General features: G+C 38.1%; 1 protein-coding gene across 1 annotated transcript in view; it reads left to right on the top strand.

The window, feature by feature from the left end:
* Positions 1–19,757, top strand: part of EXOSC10 (exosome component 10) — a 46,475-nt gene that overhangs the window by 5,563 nt on the left and 21,155 nt on the right. The window contains exons 4-10 of the mRNA XM_031962870.1: positions 1,561–1,665; positions 2,165–2,330; positions 2,488–2,599; positions 3,952–4,027; positions 6,322–6,432; positions 6,621–6,764; positions 17,676–17,866. Coding sequence (XP_031818730.1) covers positions 1,561–1,665; positions 2,165–2,330; positions 2,488–2,599; positions 3,952–4,027; positions 6,322–6,432; positions 6,621–6,764; positions 17,676–17,866 — 905 coding nt within the window. The remainder of the gene's footprint in view (positions 1–1,560; positions 1,666–2,164; positions 2,331–2,487; positions 2,600–3,951; positions 4,028–6,321; positions 6,433–6,620; positions 6,765–17,675; positions 17,867–19,757) is intronic.

Below are 19,757 nucleotides of genomic sequence, written 5' to 3' on the forward strand. Positions count from 1 at the left end.
ATTTACTCTCATTACCTATCGGGCATATGTGAGTCTGTGTGTGTGTGTACACGCGTATACAGATGCATAGAATGATAAATAATGAGAGAAGTGACAGTAGACACACACCCGGAGGGAGAGAGACACCCTTTGGTGCTTAATCTTGAATGCTTCCACTCCACTCTTTTTAATTCTTTTCAGTCTTGGCTTCTAACCTCATTAATTCAATTGAAGCTATGCTCTCCAAAGTTACCAGGGACCATGTAATGTCCTCAGTCCTCATCCTTCTTGGCCGTCTGCAGCTCCCTCTCTTCTCTTGGGTACATTCTTCTCTCCAGGGTTTTGGATACCACCCTCTCAATTTCTTCCTCTTACCTGATGGACCACACCTTCTTGGTGAAAAAACTCCTGCTTAACTGTAGCTTTCCTTCAAGATTCGGTCCTGGGCTATCGTCGCTTTTCCCTTTGTCCTCTATCACTTGTTGATCTAAGTAATTCCCGTGGATTCAGTTATCACCTTGGAGAAGATGATTCTCAGGTCTTTTGTTTAATCCTAACCTCTCCCAATCTGCAAGCTCCCATCTCCAGGGACTTAGTGGACATTCAAACTAGATGCAAACATCTCAAATTCAGTGTCCAAAACTAAACTCACAACTTTTCCCCCACAACCTTCTACTCCTCCTAAATCTCTCATTGTCATTGAGAATACCACCATCCTCCTAGCTCCAGACTTGAAACCTAGTTATCTCCACTTCCTCTTTCAACACTTCCCTCAAATCTGTTGCCAAGTCCAGTTAATTTTACTTTGCTAATGTCTCTCCTTTCACATTGCCACCACTTTGGTGCAGGCCCTCATTAACTCATTTCTGAATTATTGCAATAGCTGCTGGTGGGGGAGGGGGATTGAGGGGAGACGCAAGTTTTTCCTTGCTTCAGGTTTATTCTCCACGTAGTTGTCAAATCTATCTTCCTAAAACATAGGTCTGATCATGTTACCATCTTCCTATTTGATCAACTCCAGTGACTCCTTATAACCTTTAGTATCAGATATAACCTCTAGTATCAGATATTTGCCTTGAATTCAAATTCCTTCCCAACCTATCTGCTTCCTGCCTTTCTACTCTTCTGCCTTACTCCCCCAGCACATATTCTACAAACCTTTGACATGGTCTCCTTGCTAGTCTTCACACAGAACACTTCAGCATCTGATTTCTTAGAAAGGAGGGTCTGCCTCCATGCATGGAAAACTTTCTCCTTTTACCTCTACTTCCTGGTTTTCCTGACTTCCTTATTGTCTCAGCTAAAGTCTCACTACTGCAATCTTGGTCCCCATATTCTTAGTGCCTTCCCTCTGAGATAACTCCTAATTTGTCTTGTGCAGAGGTAATGTTTACATAGTTGTTTGTTGTTAAAGTTGATTTGTTTCCCTTGTTAAAGTGGGCTTCTTGGAAGCAGAAACTGTTTTTGCCTTTTCTTTGTATCCCCCAACACTTTTTAGCATGGTGCCCGGCATACAGAAAGTACTCCAAAAATGCTCATTGACTTACCTTATAATCTATTTACTTTTGTTCCTGATTTTAGGGTATTCTCTTGGATGAAGCTTCAGGAGTAAACAAGAATCAGCAGCCTATCCTCCCTGCAGGAATGCAGGTTCCTAAAACAATTGTGTCCAGCTGGAATCGTAAGGTGAGGATTCCTCTTTACAGATACTGATCAACTATAATTCATAATTTGAACTATAAAATCTTGGTTTTGTGGACAAAATTGACCTCCAATTGAGCTTGCTTGCTAGTAGTATAGCACCTACTTTTGTTCTTTTCTTTGCCTGCCTCATGGCTGCCTGACCCTTAGGGATTTCATTATTTATATGGGTCCTTATTGATGGGAAAATTATGACAGTTGGTGTTTTAATTTTCTAGTTCATTTGATGCAGCAGACTTTTTGTAAGAAACTTTAGTGTAGACCACAAGTGGGGAACCTTTTTTTTGCCAAAAACCATTGAGCTATTTTTGCAGGCCATACAAATCTATCTGTTTAAAGAATTTAAGAAGTGAGGGCTTGTCATTGCTTGTAGTTACCTTGGTAGAGCCAGCCTAAATGAGTTCATAGGGTTTATACAGCCATATATACTGGACATTCCTTATCCCTGGTATAGAAAAAATTGTGAATGTCTCTCTTTCCTCAGGCAGGAGAATATAACAAGAAAAAACAGTCCGAAACTTTCCGACTACTTCATGCCAAGAACATCATTAGACCTCAGCTAAAGTTTCGAGAAAAAGTAGATAATTCCAATACACCATTTGTCCCCAAAATCTTCATCAAGCCCCATGCACAGAAACCTCTAGCTCAGGGTAAGTTGTTTTGATTAGCTCTTCTTTAAGTATGATTCATTCCATTTTTGACTCTTTTATCACACGAAATCTTGGTCCCTTCAGAAGTATAAACTATTGGAATTTTTATGTGTTGATCTTTCATAAAGTCAAAATTTGTTTTTGCTTTGGTCTTCAGCACTCACCAAAGAGAGACGTGAGCGACAGGAACGCCCTGAGGACTTGGATGTGCCACCTGCCTTAGCAGATTTTCTCTATCAGCAAAGAACTCAGCAGATTGAGCAGGATATGTAAGACACTAACTACTGTTGGAGGGGGTTATAAAATTTAGTGTGAGATGAACTTTTAGCTAGCATTCACTCAGATAACCCCAAAAGAGATTGTAAGTGGAGTCCAGAGTCTTATAGTTGGAGTCATATAAAATATGAAATACCAACCCAGGGCCTCAGATGAAATCCAGCATTTTTTACCACATGACATTGTTTTCTTGTTCTCACTTTCATTTCTTTGTCATTCTTGTAAATTTGTGAATATGCCTTAGAGGATCAGAGAAGCAGTCCATTGAAATAAAATGTTGAAAATTATCAGTTAGCCTTTTGATATGTTAGCTGAAGTAAATCTGTGTAAGCTTGGTAACTTTTTATGCATGTATTTGGAAGAGAAATATTCAAAGGTATCAGTTGGTTATGTGCCTAAATACCCATTCCCCTCACAGCATCATGCTATTGATTTAATATTCTAAAATCTTAAGTCCCTAGACTAATGGGCAAGGAGGGAATCTTTTCAAATTTCATACAGCCTCTAACAGGATGCCTTGTTCATAGCAGGTATTTAATATTTTACTCCTTTTTTGTTTTTTTGTTTTTTTGTTTTTTTTGTTTTTGGTATGAATTTTCACCTTACATTTTAAAATAATCCATCTAATGTATCATATGTAACTTTATAATAGCAACTTCTCAGTAATTGTCAGTCCTCTTCTGATTCCTCTAGTTTTACATTAATATATCCTTACACATATTGTACATATTTGTAATTATTGTGATTCCTCTTATTGTGATTTATTTCATCTATATTTCATTATATATACTTATCCTACATGTCTTTATTTTTCTTATACTCCTCTTTCTTAATGGAGTCATTCTCTGGTTCCCTTGTTGTGGTAGGAAGAGTGAGCATCCTGCAGTCTGACAGGTCCTGCCAAATAATCATGAACCACTAGGTCACTAGACCATTAGTGGAGCACTAGTCTGTTTGAGTTTAGAAACGATCAGTGTTTAACCACCATATGATTTTTTTTCCTTGCCACAGTAACTTATGTAAACTATTCCTAAGACATTAGAATGGTAATCTTTATTAGTAGATGGCAGCCTACAATAGCTGAATTAGAGAGCCTTTCCAGTAGTAAAACAGTATTTTGCCATTTTTAAATACTTGATTTCTTCAGGGAGATCTTTTTTTGTGAATTTTGCTATTAGAAATAATGCAATGTTTATGATTTCTAGAATGTGTGTACCTTTAAAAATTCATTTTCTTCTGAAACCTTTGTTCTCATTTCCTTACCCCAAATCATAATAGGAGGGAGAGCTTGATACAGAAAGGCTGCCATTTTTTCTTTAGCTGATTTCTTTTTCAATTCACCCAGGTTTGCTCATCCCTATCAGTATGAACTGGATCATTTCACTCCACCAGATGCTGTCCTTCAGAAGCCACAGATTCAGGTTAGTCTCTAGCCTGCATTCTAGAATGGTGTCACTGCAGTGAAAATCTACCAGTAGGCATTTATTAATCACCCTTTGTGTGCTTGGTACTATGCCAAGGTCATAAAGGTTAAGCTAACCTGTACCTGCCTGCAAAAAGATCTTCTGATAGGGAGAAAATGAGGACAAATATAGAGATATATGTGAGATATATTCTCAGAGTATGGAATTAACCAGCAGGGAAGGCCTCCTGCAGCCGGTGATATCTAAGCTGAGTGAATCCAAGAAGTCTAGGTGAGAAGGGACAGTGTTCTAGGGATGGGGCCAGTCAGCAAGTTCAAATGTAGAGAGAGGGCATACAGCAAGTAGCCTGTGAGTTTGGGGGCTCTATCTGTATAACTGTATATTTCTGTCGAAATGTGTGTTATATGTGTGTGTATACACATACATAGATATAGATCTGAGAGTCATCTGCATAGAGATGATGATTGAGCCCAGAGGAGTGACAAAATCACCAAGTGAGAGAATGTAGAGAGAAAGGAGAGCCGAGAGCCAAATCTCCTGTTACACCCTTAGTTAGTGGCCAGGGCATGATGAAGATCCAGCAAAGGAGGTGGAAGGAGACATCAGAAGGAAGAAACATGAGAGTGTAATGAAAATCCAGAGGAGAGGGAATATGCAGGAGAAAGCATGGTCAGCAGTCTCAGGAGTACAGGAGTCCAGCCTCTGCAAGGGAGTCCAGGGAACTGAGCAGGAGAAATAGGGTCGGCGTCAAAGGAAGACAGGAGTCATGGGGTAGTTTGAGTGAGGAACTGATGGAAGTGATGCTCCCATTTCTCTCAGGCTCCTTCAGGCTTTATTTATATATTATATCATGATCATATACATTTCTTTAGGTCATCATAGTCTTCAGACATGTGTCTGACTTGTTGCCCTTTATATGTTACTATATTTGACATTTAGTATTTGAGATAGTTTTTTATGGTAAAATGTTAATTATTGATTACATTATGCTAAGCTAATAATGAAAGGTAAATGGTATACAAGGTTAAATGTCAGTGAATTTTCTTAGTTTACTTATGTCTTTTTTGTCAATTCTATGGATTGTTTGATTCCTTTATTTCCCTGACGTGGAACTGTGTACATAGGCATTTAGGGCAATTTCAGCTATGTTTTAACCATCTACTGACTCCTAGACAAACTGATCTTTTCTGAGTCTAAGTTAATAAACACCACTGTTTGGTGTTTGGATTCTTTCCTATAGAGACAATGGTGTTCAATAAATTCCTGTATATGGTATTGGAGCCCCTGTTATACTTTAACTAGGTAATCCTCTACCGGGATTTGGAACACTTCATACTTTTGGAATGCATCCATCATTCCTCAGTGAGAGATTAGTAGTCCACTAATGAGAATCATAGAAGGAAATGTTGTTCCTGCATGAGTGCTATGCACATTTGATCTCAGTGCTGGGCTTTGCCAATCAGCTTAGAGATTGCGGCTTCTAACACAGGGGCTATAGAGAGGTCAGAAGAATGGGGATTGAGTAAAGGCCATTAGAATTGCCAATTAAGAGACCATTAGTAACTTTGCAGAGGACAGTTTTATTTGTTGTAGTTGTTGTTTGTCCTTGGTTTTCGAAGAAGAACATGACATCAGAGAGATGGCATAAGTGAGTTGGATTGAAATAAAGGAGGTCTGTGTGTAAAGTCACTATTTTCACTTTTTTCTCCAGAGCCATCTGGGTCTAATATCAATTTATACAAGAGGACAACTGGATTTGGTCCTGGATGCAGTGGGAGATCTTGGCTTTTTAAGCTAAGATCTTTAATAGGTCTCTGTTTGGTGCCCAATTGTGATTAAAGCTAAGTTAGAAGTGAGGTAGAAAATAGCCTCTTTTTACCTAATCCAAAAAAAAAAAATTTAGTCTGGAAGTTAAAGAACCTCAAGGTTTCTGACCAAGACAAAAATAGTTGCTTTTTACATCCACTCTGGGCCAATCAGGGCCCAAAGTTTTATTTGATTAATAAGATCAGAAGCCAGTTTGTAGAGATTTTAAAAGAGGTGGGGACACTAAATGTAGACAGGTTTTTCAAGGAGTTTAGATGAGGTTAGCACCAGTTGATGGATGTAATAGGAGCTAGTGAGGGTTTTTTGAAGAGAAAGGATGCCTAAATGTCTAGTGTTTATACTTCAGTTTGTTGGTAATAAATGGCAGCAACTTTGAGGAATGTCTGCAATTCATCACTTTGTTTTGACTTTGGGGAAGATGATTAATTGCCTTTACTATTTCTAACAATAGTTTCTTGATCTAGATGTACAGATCTGTAGAAGAAACACCCTGCCATTTTGTCTCTACCCTCGATGAACTTGTGGAACTTAATGAAAAACTCCTGAGTTGTAAAGACTTTGGTATTGATTTGGAGGTATTTTTTTCCCCTTGATTTATAATTTGACAATCTCTTCTTTTGCTTACTGGAAAAGTAATGAAATTATAATTTTCATGTATTTCGTTGTAAAAATAAGTTTTTTAAAAGTTCAGAAATTGAACTTTGTTGTACATAGAATGAAATCTGGTGACATCCTTTTCTCTGTTCTTTTCTCTTTGTGTTAGCACCATTCTTACAGGAGTTTCCTGGGTTTGACATGCCTAATGCAGATTTCTACCCGAACAGAGGACTTCATTATTGATACCCTGGAACTTAGATGTGACCTGTATATTCTCAATGAAAGCTTCACAGATCCAGCCATTGTTAAGGTCAGTTTATGCTTTTAAACTCTTTATGTGTGATGTTTAGGAGAGCTGAGTGGATTGTAAATCCTGTTAACCTTTTTTTTCCCCCAATAGACTCATTTAATGTAAAAGAGCTAATGGCACAATTAGCCAGTGTTTTTGGCTTAAATGAGATAGGCTTGCTCTGTTTCTGACTTTTTATCTAGTACTTGGTATGGATGGTAGGGGAAGGGACATTGACTTTAGAGTCAGAAGACTTGAGTCAGGCTTTGCTATTTATCACCTGTGTGACCTTGAACAAGTCATTTATTTATTTTTTAATTTAAGCTTTTTATTTACAAAACATATGCATGGATAATTTTTCAACATTGATCCTTGCAAAACTTTCTTTTCCAAATTTTCCTCTCCTTCCTCTACCCCCTCTCCTACATGGCAGGTATTGGACAAATCATTTAACTGACCTCTTCAGACCTTAATTTTCCTCTCTATAAAATGAGAGGGTCAGACTAGAATCAGGGCTTCCTAAACTTTCTTCACTTACCATCCCTTTTCATCTGAGAAACTACCCTATCTCAGATCTTGAGCCAAGGTGTTTCTGGCAGCATTTGTCCATACACAGTATTAGGGACTTTCCTTCTGAGAATTGCCATGTATGCCATGTCAGATGGTAGGGTGGACCCGGGAGGTGAAAAGGGGGCTTGGCCTCTGAGGCCAGAGGTTGTGTCTTACAGGTGTTTTTCCTTGAGAAAGCGAGGATTGTGATCTTTTCTTAGGATGCCGCACTAACTCCAGGTGTCTCCCTTCTGTGGATCCACCTACGCAGTGCTGAGTGGGCTGGGTAATCCCAGAGTAGAATGAATATAAATGGCCAGCTTTGCCATAGGCAGAGAAGGATGCACAGAGAAGTAAAAAGAGGTAGAGAAAGAGACACACATAGAGACATACATACACCTGCTCTTGCTTCTTCCTAACCCCTGCTGAGATTACCAATAAAGAGAGGCTGTTTGGCACCTTAACATTGGTTCATTGTCTTGTGTTTCCGGGGGAGATTGGTATGTGTGGCCCTGGCAATCAGTAGCCTTGGTGGGAGGTTGCACACAGTGCAAAGTGCTCATTTGTGTGTTCAAACCAAGGCTGCAATGAAGTTACACGTTACAATCTGGGTGGGCACTTTTGTTTTCTTTCTCAGATCTTTCTTTCTAGATCCAATTCTTCTTGTGCAGCAAGATAACTGTATAAATATGTATATATATATTGGATTTAATATATATTTTAACATATTTAACATGTATTGGACTACCTGCCATCTGGAGAGGGGGAATGGGGGGAAGGAGGGGAAAATTTGGAACACAAGGTTTTGCAAAAGTCAATGTTGAAAAATTACCTGTGCATATGTTTTGTAAATAAAAAGCTATAATTCAAAAAACAAAACAAAAACAATCTGGGCAAGTGCTGATTCATTACCCATTTGATTTTGAATTAATTTTTGATATTGGGAGCAGAAACCTTTTACTGTTGCTTAATTTTTCATGACCCCCACATTTAGTTACATGACCCCATATGAAGTTGCGACCCACAATTTAAGAAGCTTTGAATTAGATGGCTTCAAAACTTCTGGCTCTGATTCCAGAACAGATGGCATTTTAATTGGTAACCATTCTGAAGAATGTTTATTCACTATCACAGTTGACCAAGTGCAAATAGTTGTGTTTGATTGGGTTGATAATGTATAAATCTAGTTGGTAGCTATGGGCCAATGAGCTTGATTTTTACTCCTGCCCAAATTCTAATTATTTATGATTTATAGAATAATAGCACAGAGATGCCATTGTTTTATCATAAATTATCATAAATAAATACCAGATAAAGTATAAAATAGAGAAAAAAAATCACCAAAGTTTTTTTTCAGCAATGCAATGCAAAGACTAATTGAAGAAGGATATCCTGTAGGTGTTGTAGGTGTTGGGGTCCCCAGATCATCTTTGAGAATGCCAGTTTTGGCTGCTTCAAGCCTCAGAACATTCTGGAAGAGAGTTTTTTCTTAACTGTGTGTGTGTGTGTGTTATATGTGTATAAATAGCTTATCCCCACTGGCTGCATGTCATAATCTGGGCAACTGACATTTTTCATGCAATTTTTTTCCTTGTGTAGATGGTTGAATCAAATTCTTTTAAGTGATCACAGATCTCTTTCAGAGGTTCTGTAATGTTCAGGGGACATTCAGGGAACATCAGCACACACACACACACACACACACACACACTAAGTGAATTGAGCATAAAATTGAACAGAAGATGAGAAAACTGAATTGCTTGCATAGGTAGCAGAGCTCTTTTAATAATCCCAAACTTCTCCCAAGACAAAAGCCTTTCTTTTTACTGTCAGTGCTCATATGTTTGTGAACATGAGAGCTTCTGAGGAGTGAGATGACAAGATTACCCAGAGAGTCAGTGGAAAGGTGGTGGTGGGTGGGACTGGGCCAGGACCAATGAGGAATGTCAGAGAAGTGCCTGAATGAAGGCTGTCATCAGGGAAGTATGTGAGCGTAAAAGAAAATGGGCTGCTCCCATGTCCAGGGTGAAGGAAGCCAGGTAGATGGTCCAAGCTTTCCTCTGGTGTTCTTGAATCTAATAGTAAAGAGGGACAAAGGGAGTAAGCTCTCTTAGACATTGAGTGGACTCCTCATGGTCAATAATTTGGGAGGCTTTGCACAAGAGTTGCACAAGACAGACAAGTATTGGGTGGATTGCCACTTTGGTGAAGAGAACATCTAAACTGATAAAATCATAAGACTAGAGGCAGCTAGATGGTACAGTAGAGAGAGCACCATCCCTAAAGTCAGGAGGACCTGAGTTCAAATCTGGCCTCAAAAACTTAACACTTCCTAGCAGTGTGACCCCAGGCAAGTCACTTGACCCCAACAGCCTCAGCCAAAACAAACAAACAAACAAACAAAAAAACCGTAAGACTATATGAGCATTTGAGTTATTAAAAAGATAGTGTTCAAACTTGTAGAAAAACAAATAATGATCACAAAGAACTCTCAGGGCTTCAGCAAGAATAGGTCACTACAGACTCATATATTTTTTTTTTTTTTGACTGAATTACGAAACCAGTACTTCAGAGGAATGCTGTAAACATAGTTTTCTAGATTTTAGTATTTGATGTTTCTCATGATATCTCATGGAAATTTCATAGCGATATGGGCTTAGATGATGGTATTAGTAAATAAATTTAGAATTGGTTAAATGAAGTAGCCCTTTTGGTGGTGGCAAAGAACTAGAACCTAAGAAGGTGCCCATTAATTGGGGAATGACTGAAAAAGTTACAGTTTCAGAGAGACCTGGGAAAACTTGTATCGACCAATATAGAGTGAAATGAGTAGAACTAGGAGAACATTTATACAATAAAAGCAATATTGTAAAAACTTTGAAAGACTTGGGAGCTCTGATTAGTTTAATGCTCAGCCAGGATTCCTGAAGACTCATCATGAGACAAGTTAGCTGGCTCCTTATAGAGAAGTGAAAGGCGTACAATGCTGTTTTTTGACATATGACCAACATACACATTTGTTTTTTTGTTTTTTTTATTTAATAGCCTTTTATTTACAGGTTATATGTATGGGTAACTTTACAGCATTGACAATTACCAAACCTCTTGTTCCAATTTTTCCCCTCTTTCCCCCATCCCCTCCCCCAGATGGCAAGATGACCAGTAGATGTTAAATGTATTAAAATATAAATTAGATACACAATAAGTATACATGATCAAACCGTTATTTTGCTGTACAAAAAGAATCAGACTCTGAAATATTGTACAATTAGCCTGTGAAGGAAATCAAAAATACAGGATACTCATTTGTTTTGATTGACTACATGGATTTGTGACAGGGCTTTTGATTTTCTTAATTTTTCAGTTATGAAAGGAGAAAGAATGTAATTTTTGCTTATTGGGAAAAAAAAATTTTTTGTTTGTTTTTAAAGAAATGGTTGAATGACTGGATGCAAATAACAGTCATGGTTCACTGTCAACTTAGAAGGAAATGTCTAGTGAAGTGGCCCAGAGTTCTGTGCTTGGCTCTGTGCTATTTAACATTAGTTCAGTAACTTAGAAAAAAAGAATCAATCAAAAATGAGCATTAATTATTTTTATCAATAAAATCCTCTTATTCTTTTTTACCTTCCCACCTTCCTTGCCCCCCCACTCCATAAAAAAGAAAGAAAAACAAAACCCTTGTTACAAGCATGTATCTAACAATACAAAATCTTGCATTGGCCATGTCTAGAGATAAAATGTCTCAATTTGTACTCTGAGCCCATAAAGAGATGGATAGCTTCTTTCATCATGACTGCTCTGGAATTATGGTTGATAATTGCATGGACTAGAGTTCTTAAGTTTTTAAAAGTTGTTTTTCTTTACAATATTGTTGTCATTATATAAATTGTTTACTTCCTTCTGTATCCATTCTTAAGTTTTCCCATGTTTCTCTAAAGATTTCTCCTAGCATTTCTTATAACAGTAATATCCCATCCCATTTCTATAGCATAACTTGTTCAGTTGTTTCCCAGTTGAACACCTCCTCAGTTTCACTTCTTTGCCTTGACTGCACAAAGAGGTGCCGTAATGGGGCATAGGCATAGTAATGGTATTGCTGGGTCAAAAGGTATCTAATAACATTCTGAGCATAGCCATATAGCTTTCTGCAATGACTAGATCAGTACCAACAACAGTGCATTGGTATACCTGTTTTCCCACAGTCCCGCAAGCATTTTTCACTTTCATTTTCTGTCATATTAGCCAATCTCATAGTTGTTTTAATTTGCATTTCTCTAATTATGATTTAGAGCATCTTTTTATATGGCTACTAATAGTTTGGATTTATTTCTTTGAAAGCTGCCTTTTTAAATTCTTGTCCTTTATCAATTGAGAAATAAGTCACCCTTATAAATTTGAATCACTTTTATATATATATATATCTTAGAAATGAAGACCTTTATTAGAGAAATTTACTGTATAGGTTTTTCCCTCTATCTGTTTCTTCTCTAATTTCAGCTACATTGGTTTTGAGTGTATTTTTCTGGTAATGATCCTTAATTGTGTATTTCTTTCTGTTCTATTCTATTCTCTTAAACTTTTTCATCTTTTTCATTTCCACTCCCCCTTTTAAAAGAATATAATAGCGAGAGAGGTGTGTGCTCACCAGTGCTCTGGATCGGGTGTAATCTTTCCTATTCCTCTTCTCTTTGCTTCACTCAGGCCAGTCATAGGTTCTTGTGCTTTGTTTTCTTTAAAGTTCTCTTTCGAATTTACCCTCCTTAGTTAAAACTTTGTTTCTCCCCTTTCTCTTATGTTTCCCTTCTAAGTAAAAATGTATTTCTGTATGTTTCCCTTCTAAGTAAAAATGTATTTCTGTACCAATTCTGTGACTTTGATCAGTTTAGGTGAAAGTAAGATTAAGTAAAGTCTCTTTCTCTTTCTTTCATCTTTGTTGCCATAGTTTTTTAGTTGTAGGCTCTGATTATGGAAGATAATTCTCCTATTCTTTCTCTCCCTTTCCTTCTCCCTTTTCCTCCAATCCCCTATGCTCTTCTCCTGCAAATTATAGATAGTAGGAAGATAAAAAAGGAGAAAAAGATTTTTGTTGATTTAAAAAAATTTTTCTAAAGAAAAAAATGCTTATTATTGATTGATTTTATATCTGTAATTTGCAATTTTGATGTGGACATTATATATGCTTTTTTTTTTTTCCCAAATTACTGATACAAATGTTAAATAGCACAGAGGAAATCACAGAATTCCAATCCGTTCTCATTTTCAGAGAGTTTATTGCATGGATAAGGTTTTATAGTTGTCAAGCTGTTTTGTTTTCTTTATTTTATGAAGCATTTGGGATACACAACTAGTAAATGTCAAGTGTGTAAGCTTAGGTTTGTAGTTGGGTCCTCCTGACTCCAGGGTTCCTCTATCCTCTCCACCACCTAGTTGTCCCTTGTGCCAAGCTATTAATTTTCTCTCCAATTTTTTTTCCAAAGCTCTAATTTCCCTTCCTACTTTTCCCATTAGCATTCTCATTTCATTTACAAAAACATTTTGTTTTGCTCCTGATTTATCTCTTCTAGGAATTCTACTTGGATTTCTTCCCAGGCTGTGTTTTTCCTTGAGTCGTTCTTTGTTTTGGATCTTTTAGAGTAATTCTCTTCTTTTGTATTTATGTTTTAAGAATCCTTATTACTGTTCTAGCTTTTTATGATGAGACTCTTTCTTTTTTTCTAATTTTTCATTCTTCTGACTTATTTCCTGACTTTGGACTTTGTTAGGTGTAGATTTTTCACATTGCTAAAGGGAATGCTTGGACTAAGCATGGGTCTTTAAACTGCTTTTTTAGGGTATTGATTCCAGGATCTCAGAAACAGCTCAGGTTGGGGACCTGGGCTTTTCAGGGCTTTCAGAATGGTTTATTTATAGGCAAAAGTCTGATTATTGCCCTTCTGGTCTGAGCTCTACCAGTTCCTGCTTTGGGTCTGCATCCGAGCAACATACTTTTGTTTGAGTAGACTGCTTTTGGATTCAGCCTTCTAGGAAACTCTACTGGTTCAGATGAATCTGGAGTTGCAGACTGTGTAGAATCCTCAAACTGAGATCCTACTTTGCTCCCAGGTTCAAAGCCACACAACTGCTGCTTGCTTCTGAGCTGGTTCCTAACTCGGCATACAGCCAAGATCTATGACTGCTCCATTCCCTGAAATGCCAACCCTAGGTGCTGGTTCTTTCCTCAGTTCTCCTTGAATCTGTGACCTGAGACTAGGTAGTGAGTGACAGAGCTCTTCATTAGCACTTATTCCTCCTCTCTTGCTCTGGTGCACAGCCTCCATCCTCTTTTAAGCACCTAATGCTAGAAGGTTTCTTGCAGCAGTTCCTGGCTGCTCCAGTCCAACCTCAGTGTCCAGAGGTTTCTGTTTCCCTATTTGAGTGTATGCTGAAATCAGAAAAGGTTTCCCAAAGAAGCTGATGCTAACCTGAAACGTGGAATAAGAGAGGTATTCCTCAAGGCTCCTGAGGAGGCTAGGGGAGCCAGTGCAAAGAGACCGGCATGGGAGATGGAATGTTACATGTGAGGAGTAGAAAGAAGGACAGTTTGGCTGCATTGTAGAGAGCCAGAGGGAAAGTAATGTCCAAAGAGAGTCTGGGAATTAAAAAAAGGTAGTGTTTACAGTTTATCCTAGAAGCAATGGAAGCCACTGAAACTGGTTAAATAGGGGAGTCTTTTGGTTAGATGTACACTTAAGGAAAACTATTTGGGCAGCAGTGACTAGATTAGATTGGAAGCAGGGAAACAAGTAGGAGGCTATTGCAGTTATCTAGGCAGAGGTGGGGAGGGATTGAACTAAAGTGGTATTTGTGTAGGAAGTTTTTGTTTTTGTTTTAATTTTAACTTTTTATTGACAGAACCCATGCCTGGGTAATTTTTTACAACATTATTTCTTGCACTCACTTCTGTTCCGACTTTTCCCCTCCCTCCCTCCATCCCCCTGCTCCAGATGGCAAGCAGTCCTATACATGTTAAATATGTCACAGTATATCCTAGATACAATATATGTGTGCAGAACCGAACAGTTCTCCTGTTGCACAGGAAGAAGAATTGGATTCAGAAGGTAAAAAATAACCCGGGAAGAAAACCAAAAATGCACAGTTTACATTCATTTCCCAGTGTCCTTTCTTTGGGTGTAGCTGCTTCAGTCCATCATTGATCGATTGAAACTGAGTTAGATCTTCTCTTTGTCGAAGAAATCCACTTCCATCAGAATACATCCTCATATGGTATTGTTGTTGAAGTATATAATGATCTCCTGGCCCTGCTCATTTCACTTAGCATCAGTTCATATAAGTCTCTTCAAGCCTCTCTGTATTCCTCCTGCTGGTCATTTCTTACAGAACAGTAATATTCCATAACATTTATATACCATAATTTACCATTCTTCAATTGATGGGCATCTATTCATTTTCCAGTTTCTAGCCACTACAAACAGGGCTGCCACAAACGTTTTGGCACATACAGGTCCCTTTCCCTTCTTTAGTATCTTTTTGGGGTATAAGCCCAGTAGTAGCACTGCTGGATCAAAGGGTATGCACAGTTTGATAACTTTTGGGGCATAATTCCAGATTGCTCTACAGAATGGTTGGATTTGTTCACAGCTCCATCAACAATGCATCAGTGTCCCAGTTTTCCTGCATCCCCTCCAACATTCATCATTATTTTTTCCTGTCATCTTAGCCAATCTGACAGGTGTGTAGTGGTATCTCAGAGTTGTCTTAATTTGCATTTCTCTGATCAACAGTGATTTGGAACACTTTCATATGAGTAGAAATAGTTTCAATTTCATCATCTGAAAATTGTCTGTTCATCTCCTTTGACCATTTATCAGTTGGAGAATGGCTTGATTTCTTACAAATTAGAGTCAATTCTCTATATTTGGAAATGAGGCCTTTATCAGAACCTTTAACTGTGAAAATATTTTCCCAGTTTGTTGCTTCCCTTCTAATCTTATTTGCATTAGTTTTGTTTGTACAAAGGCTTTTTAATTTGATGTAATCAAAATTTTCTATTTTGTGATCAATAATGATCTCTAGTTCATCTTTGGTCACAAATTCCTTCCTCCTCCACAAGTCTGAGAGATAAACTATCCTATGTTCCTCTAATTTATTTATAATCTCGTTCTTTATGCCTAAATCATGGACCCATTTTGATCTTATCTTGGTGTACGATATTAAGTGTGGGTCCATGCCTAATTTCTACCAAACTAATTTCCAGTTTTCCCAGCAGTTTTTGTCAAATAATGAATTCTTATCCCAAAAGTTAGGATCTTTGGGTTTGTCAAACATTAGATTGCTATAGTTGACTATTTTGTCTTGTGAACCTAACCTGTTCCACTGATCAACTAATCTATTTCTTAGCCAATATCACCAAATGGTTTTGGTGACTGCTGCTTTATAATATAGTTTTAGATCAAGTACAGCTAGGACACCTTCATTTGATTTTTTTTTTTCATTAATTCCCTTGAGATTCTCGACCTTTTGTTCTTCCATATGAATTTTGTTGTTATTTTTTCTAGGTCATTAAAATATTTTCTTGGAAGTCTGATTGGTATAGCACTAAATAAATACATTAGTTTAGAGAGTATTGTCATCTTTATTATATTAGCTCAGCCTGTCCAAGAGCACTTAATGTGTAGGAAGTTTTTTTGAGAAACAAATGGGGTTACAAAGAGTCAAAAGCAACCTCACAACAAAAGTAGGAGAACCAGGAGAGATTAGTATTACAAAAGGCCAGGAAGATCTGGAGAGCAGTCTCAAGTACATCAGCTAGGTCAAGAAGGATGAGCATTAAAAAAGACTCAGGTCTTTAGAGCAATTATAGTTGAGTGGTTGAATCTGAAGCAGTAGGAAATGATGGGAGAATTGGAGATAGTGAGCACAGATGCTGTTTTCTGAGTTTGGCTGTGATAGTAGTACTTCAAGTTTAAGAGAATGATAGTCTGGTGAAAGTTTTTCCAGGTTGGGGCTTGGGCAGACAGGGCTATGTTTAAAGGCTTTATATTAGTGAGAAAGTAAAGAGAGGAGATGGTGGAAGATGGGAAAGGTGAGAACAAGGACACAAAGCTCACACAGTGGCTCTGAGAGCATTTTGCGATAATATAGCCATGGCTTGAATCTAATAAAATAAAATTTAATGCAAACAAATAAAGAGGAGTATTACATACTGGGGTTCAAAAATCCTCCTTCACAGATTCAAGGTGGAAGAAACATTGTTAGATAATAGTTTTTCTGAGAAATTGGAGGATTGGTGGACAGCAAACGCCTTTTAAACCAGCAGCACGCAGTTCTGGCTCTATTTAGAGGCAAAACTTCTAGGAGGATAGGGAAAGATAATAATCTACTGCCCTGTCCTTTGCACTAGACATCTGGGGTGATAAGCTCATTTTGAGGACCATATCTTAGGAAGAATATAGATAAGTTAGAGACCACGGAGAGGATGGTGGTCAAGATTATGCAGGAGTTAAAGTTCCTCCTTGCCACGATTGGGATTTATTTAACAAAATAACTAAAAACACAAATAATGCTAATTTGTAGTTTCTAAGCTTGCACCAATCCAGTTTCATTTGATGTCACTGGTTAGAGGAATTGGGAGGTGTTTGTATTGGACAACTGAAGGCTGGTTGGGAGCAAAGATGATATTCATCTTCAAGTATTTGTAGGGATGTCCATAGTAATAATAATTAACATTTGATACCAGAATACTGCTTTGAAGTTTGCATGATGTTTTACTTATAATACTTCATTTGAGTCTTACAACAACTTTTTTAGGTGGCTTGGTACATATTAACATCTGCATTTTATGGATGAGGAAACTGAGACTCAGCAAAATCAAGTGGCTTGTCCATCTAAGAAGTGTCTTAAGATTTAAATCCAAGTCTTTCTCACTGCAAGCCCAGTACGCCGTCCCTTCCACCATTTTGCCCTGTGGAAGGAGTAGAGAAAATAGAATGCTTGTAGTTCTATGTAATCTCCAGCAAAGTGAAATTAGGGAGGGAGGAGTTTAGGCTTGATGTAATGAAAAACTTTCTAGAAGCCATCCAGGGGTGTTCTGCCTAGGGGATGGAGGTGCATTGATTAAATTTGTTGTAGAAGAAAAATTTTTTTATGTAGAAGTAGCTAAACTGGCTGGCTGCTCAAGGCCTTTCCAGTTCTGCAGTTCTGTTATTTCTTCAGAATTCCTGGCCATGATTGTTATTTGCCTAGGTTACCCCCCCAGATTGAGACAAGCTCTTTAAAAATGAATCCACAGCCTTGTTTCCATTTGGATTTCCAAGATGGAACTCAGTCACCAGGACAGAATTAGCTCCCAGTGCTTTTCATGGTTTTGGTTTTGCTTTCCAGGTCTTCCATGGTGCTGATATGGACATTGAATGGCTGCAGAAAGACTTTGGGCTGTATGTGGTGAACATGTTTGATACTCACCAAGCAGCTCGCATCCTTAACCTTGGCAGGCACTCACTGGATCACTTACTGAAACTCTATTGCAATGTGGAAACAAACAAGCAGTATCAGTTGGCTGACTGGAGGATACGGTATGTTTCTTGCTGGTGATTCCATTGGCTGAAATTTGGGTAACTCATCTTTGGAGGACTGTGTTTTCTACAACTAGTTTGACTTACAAGGTGGATGTCCTCTGCCTGTTCTATAAGAATTGTCATTAGCATAAAAGCAACAGGGAATTTCGGAAGGATAATGTACACTTATATGAGCTGGATTTGTTACTGCGGATAAAAGGAGAGAATGGAAATAATTTTTAGTAACTCCTTAAAGGAAAATTGCAGTCATTAGGTTTACTTGTCTAATTCTCTTATACTTTAAATTCCCATTTTTCTAGTGTGTCATGTATAACATGTTTGATAGAAAAATGAAATAGCTCTTTTAACTTTTTATTTGGTGTTTAATAATAGTATAATAATGTGACTTGAAGCTCATGTTCCCATTACTTAGTAGCTGACCAGAATATGACAGTTCCACCCATCAGTTGTAAGCATAACCAAATGTTGTGTCTCTTTGTTGTTGGTGATTGGGAAGTAACCTAACTAAATAGAATAATAATCAAATAAACCTCTTAGCAAAATCACAAAGGTAACAGCTCATTTTTCTCTATGCCTTGATGGCTTATAGAGGATATTACTCACAGTCCTGGGAGGGAGTTTATATAAATCTTGTCCATCTTTTCAGAGGAGGAAATGGAGTCTCTGAGAAGCCAACTGGTTTTCCCAAAGGCCCCAGCTGGTGAGATCCACCTCCTTGTTTCCAGGCTACCTTCTGTGGGCATTGGCACCTCCTTCTGTCCTGTAAGCCCCTGCAGGGAGAGGGTAGGGCACAAACAAATCTTCTTTAAAGCCAAGAGAAACTGTATTGCAGTGGGAAGAGCCCTGGCTGGGACAGGCCAGGCTTGAGTCTCACTTCTAGACAAGTCATTTTCCCTTTCTCAGCTTCAGTTTTCTCATCTATAAGATGGAATAAGAATACTTGTAATATTGACACATTTTTGTTTTGGGTGTCAAAATACATCACATACATTGATGAAGGATGGAAAGGGACTTCTCAGGGCATCTGGTTCTACCCTTTCATTTTCCAGATGATGAAGCTGAATCCCAGAGAAATTCAGAGCTTTCATAGACTCTCAGGAACAAGGGGCCTCGGAAACCCTGTTGTCCAAGAGTCTTCCTTACCAGCACCTTCCACAAATGGTCATCCATCCTGGGCTCGGGAACCGTATGGAGCAGGTGCCTTGGGGTTACCCTATTGATGAGCAAGTTTTCAAGCCTCAGGGGGCCTCTCTCCAGTTGTTGCTCATTGCTCCTAATTTGTACTAGAGAACCAAGTATAACAAGTCTTAATTTTTCATCTGTGAGACAGTCCTTAGTCCTTCACTTACTGGAAGATAACTCTCTTGTCCTTTCTAAGTCTCTTCTCCGTGCTTAATATCCACAGTTCCTTTGATTGATTGTCAAATGTCAGGAACTCAAAAGCTTTTAACCATCCAGGTGGACTTCTTAAAAACCTTTTCCAGTTTACTAAAGGTCACCTTAAAACATAATGTATAGAGCTGACATGGCCATATCCTTTCCCAGAGCCCATAGAACCGTAGTTTAAATTGAGGTCTTTGAGGTCCAAATACAACGTTCCTTTCATGCTCCGTGCTTTCCCTCTTTATCTAGTGTAGGTATTCTGGGGGAAAAAAATAAGCAGTTTGTACTTCTTCAAGGCCTCAGTCATCATATTATCACTGTGAGACACCCTTTTCACCTAATTGCTAATCTGTGAATTGTAGTAGAAAGGTGAAGAGTGTAACTTAAGTGTTGATTAAAGTTGTGTGCTTCACGTTTAACATATATTGGTTTACTTGCTGTTGAGGGGAGGGAGATGGAGGGAAAGGAAGGAGAAAGATTTGGAGCACAAGGTTTTGCAAGGGTG

The sequence above is a fragment of the Sarcophilus harrisii genome, chromosome 3 (assembly GCF_902635505.1).
Source record: "Sarcophilus harrisii chromosome 3, mSarHar1.11, whole genome shotgun sequence".
Lineage (NCBI taxonomy): Eukaryota > Metazoa > Chordata > Mammalia > Dasyuromorphia > Dasyuridae > Sarcophilus > Sarcophilus harrisii.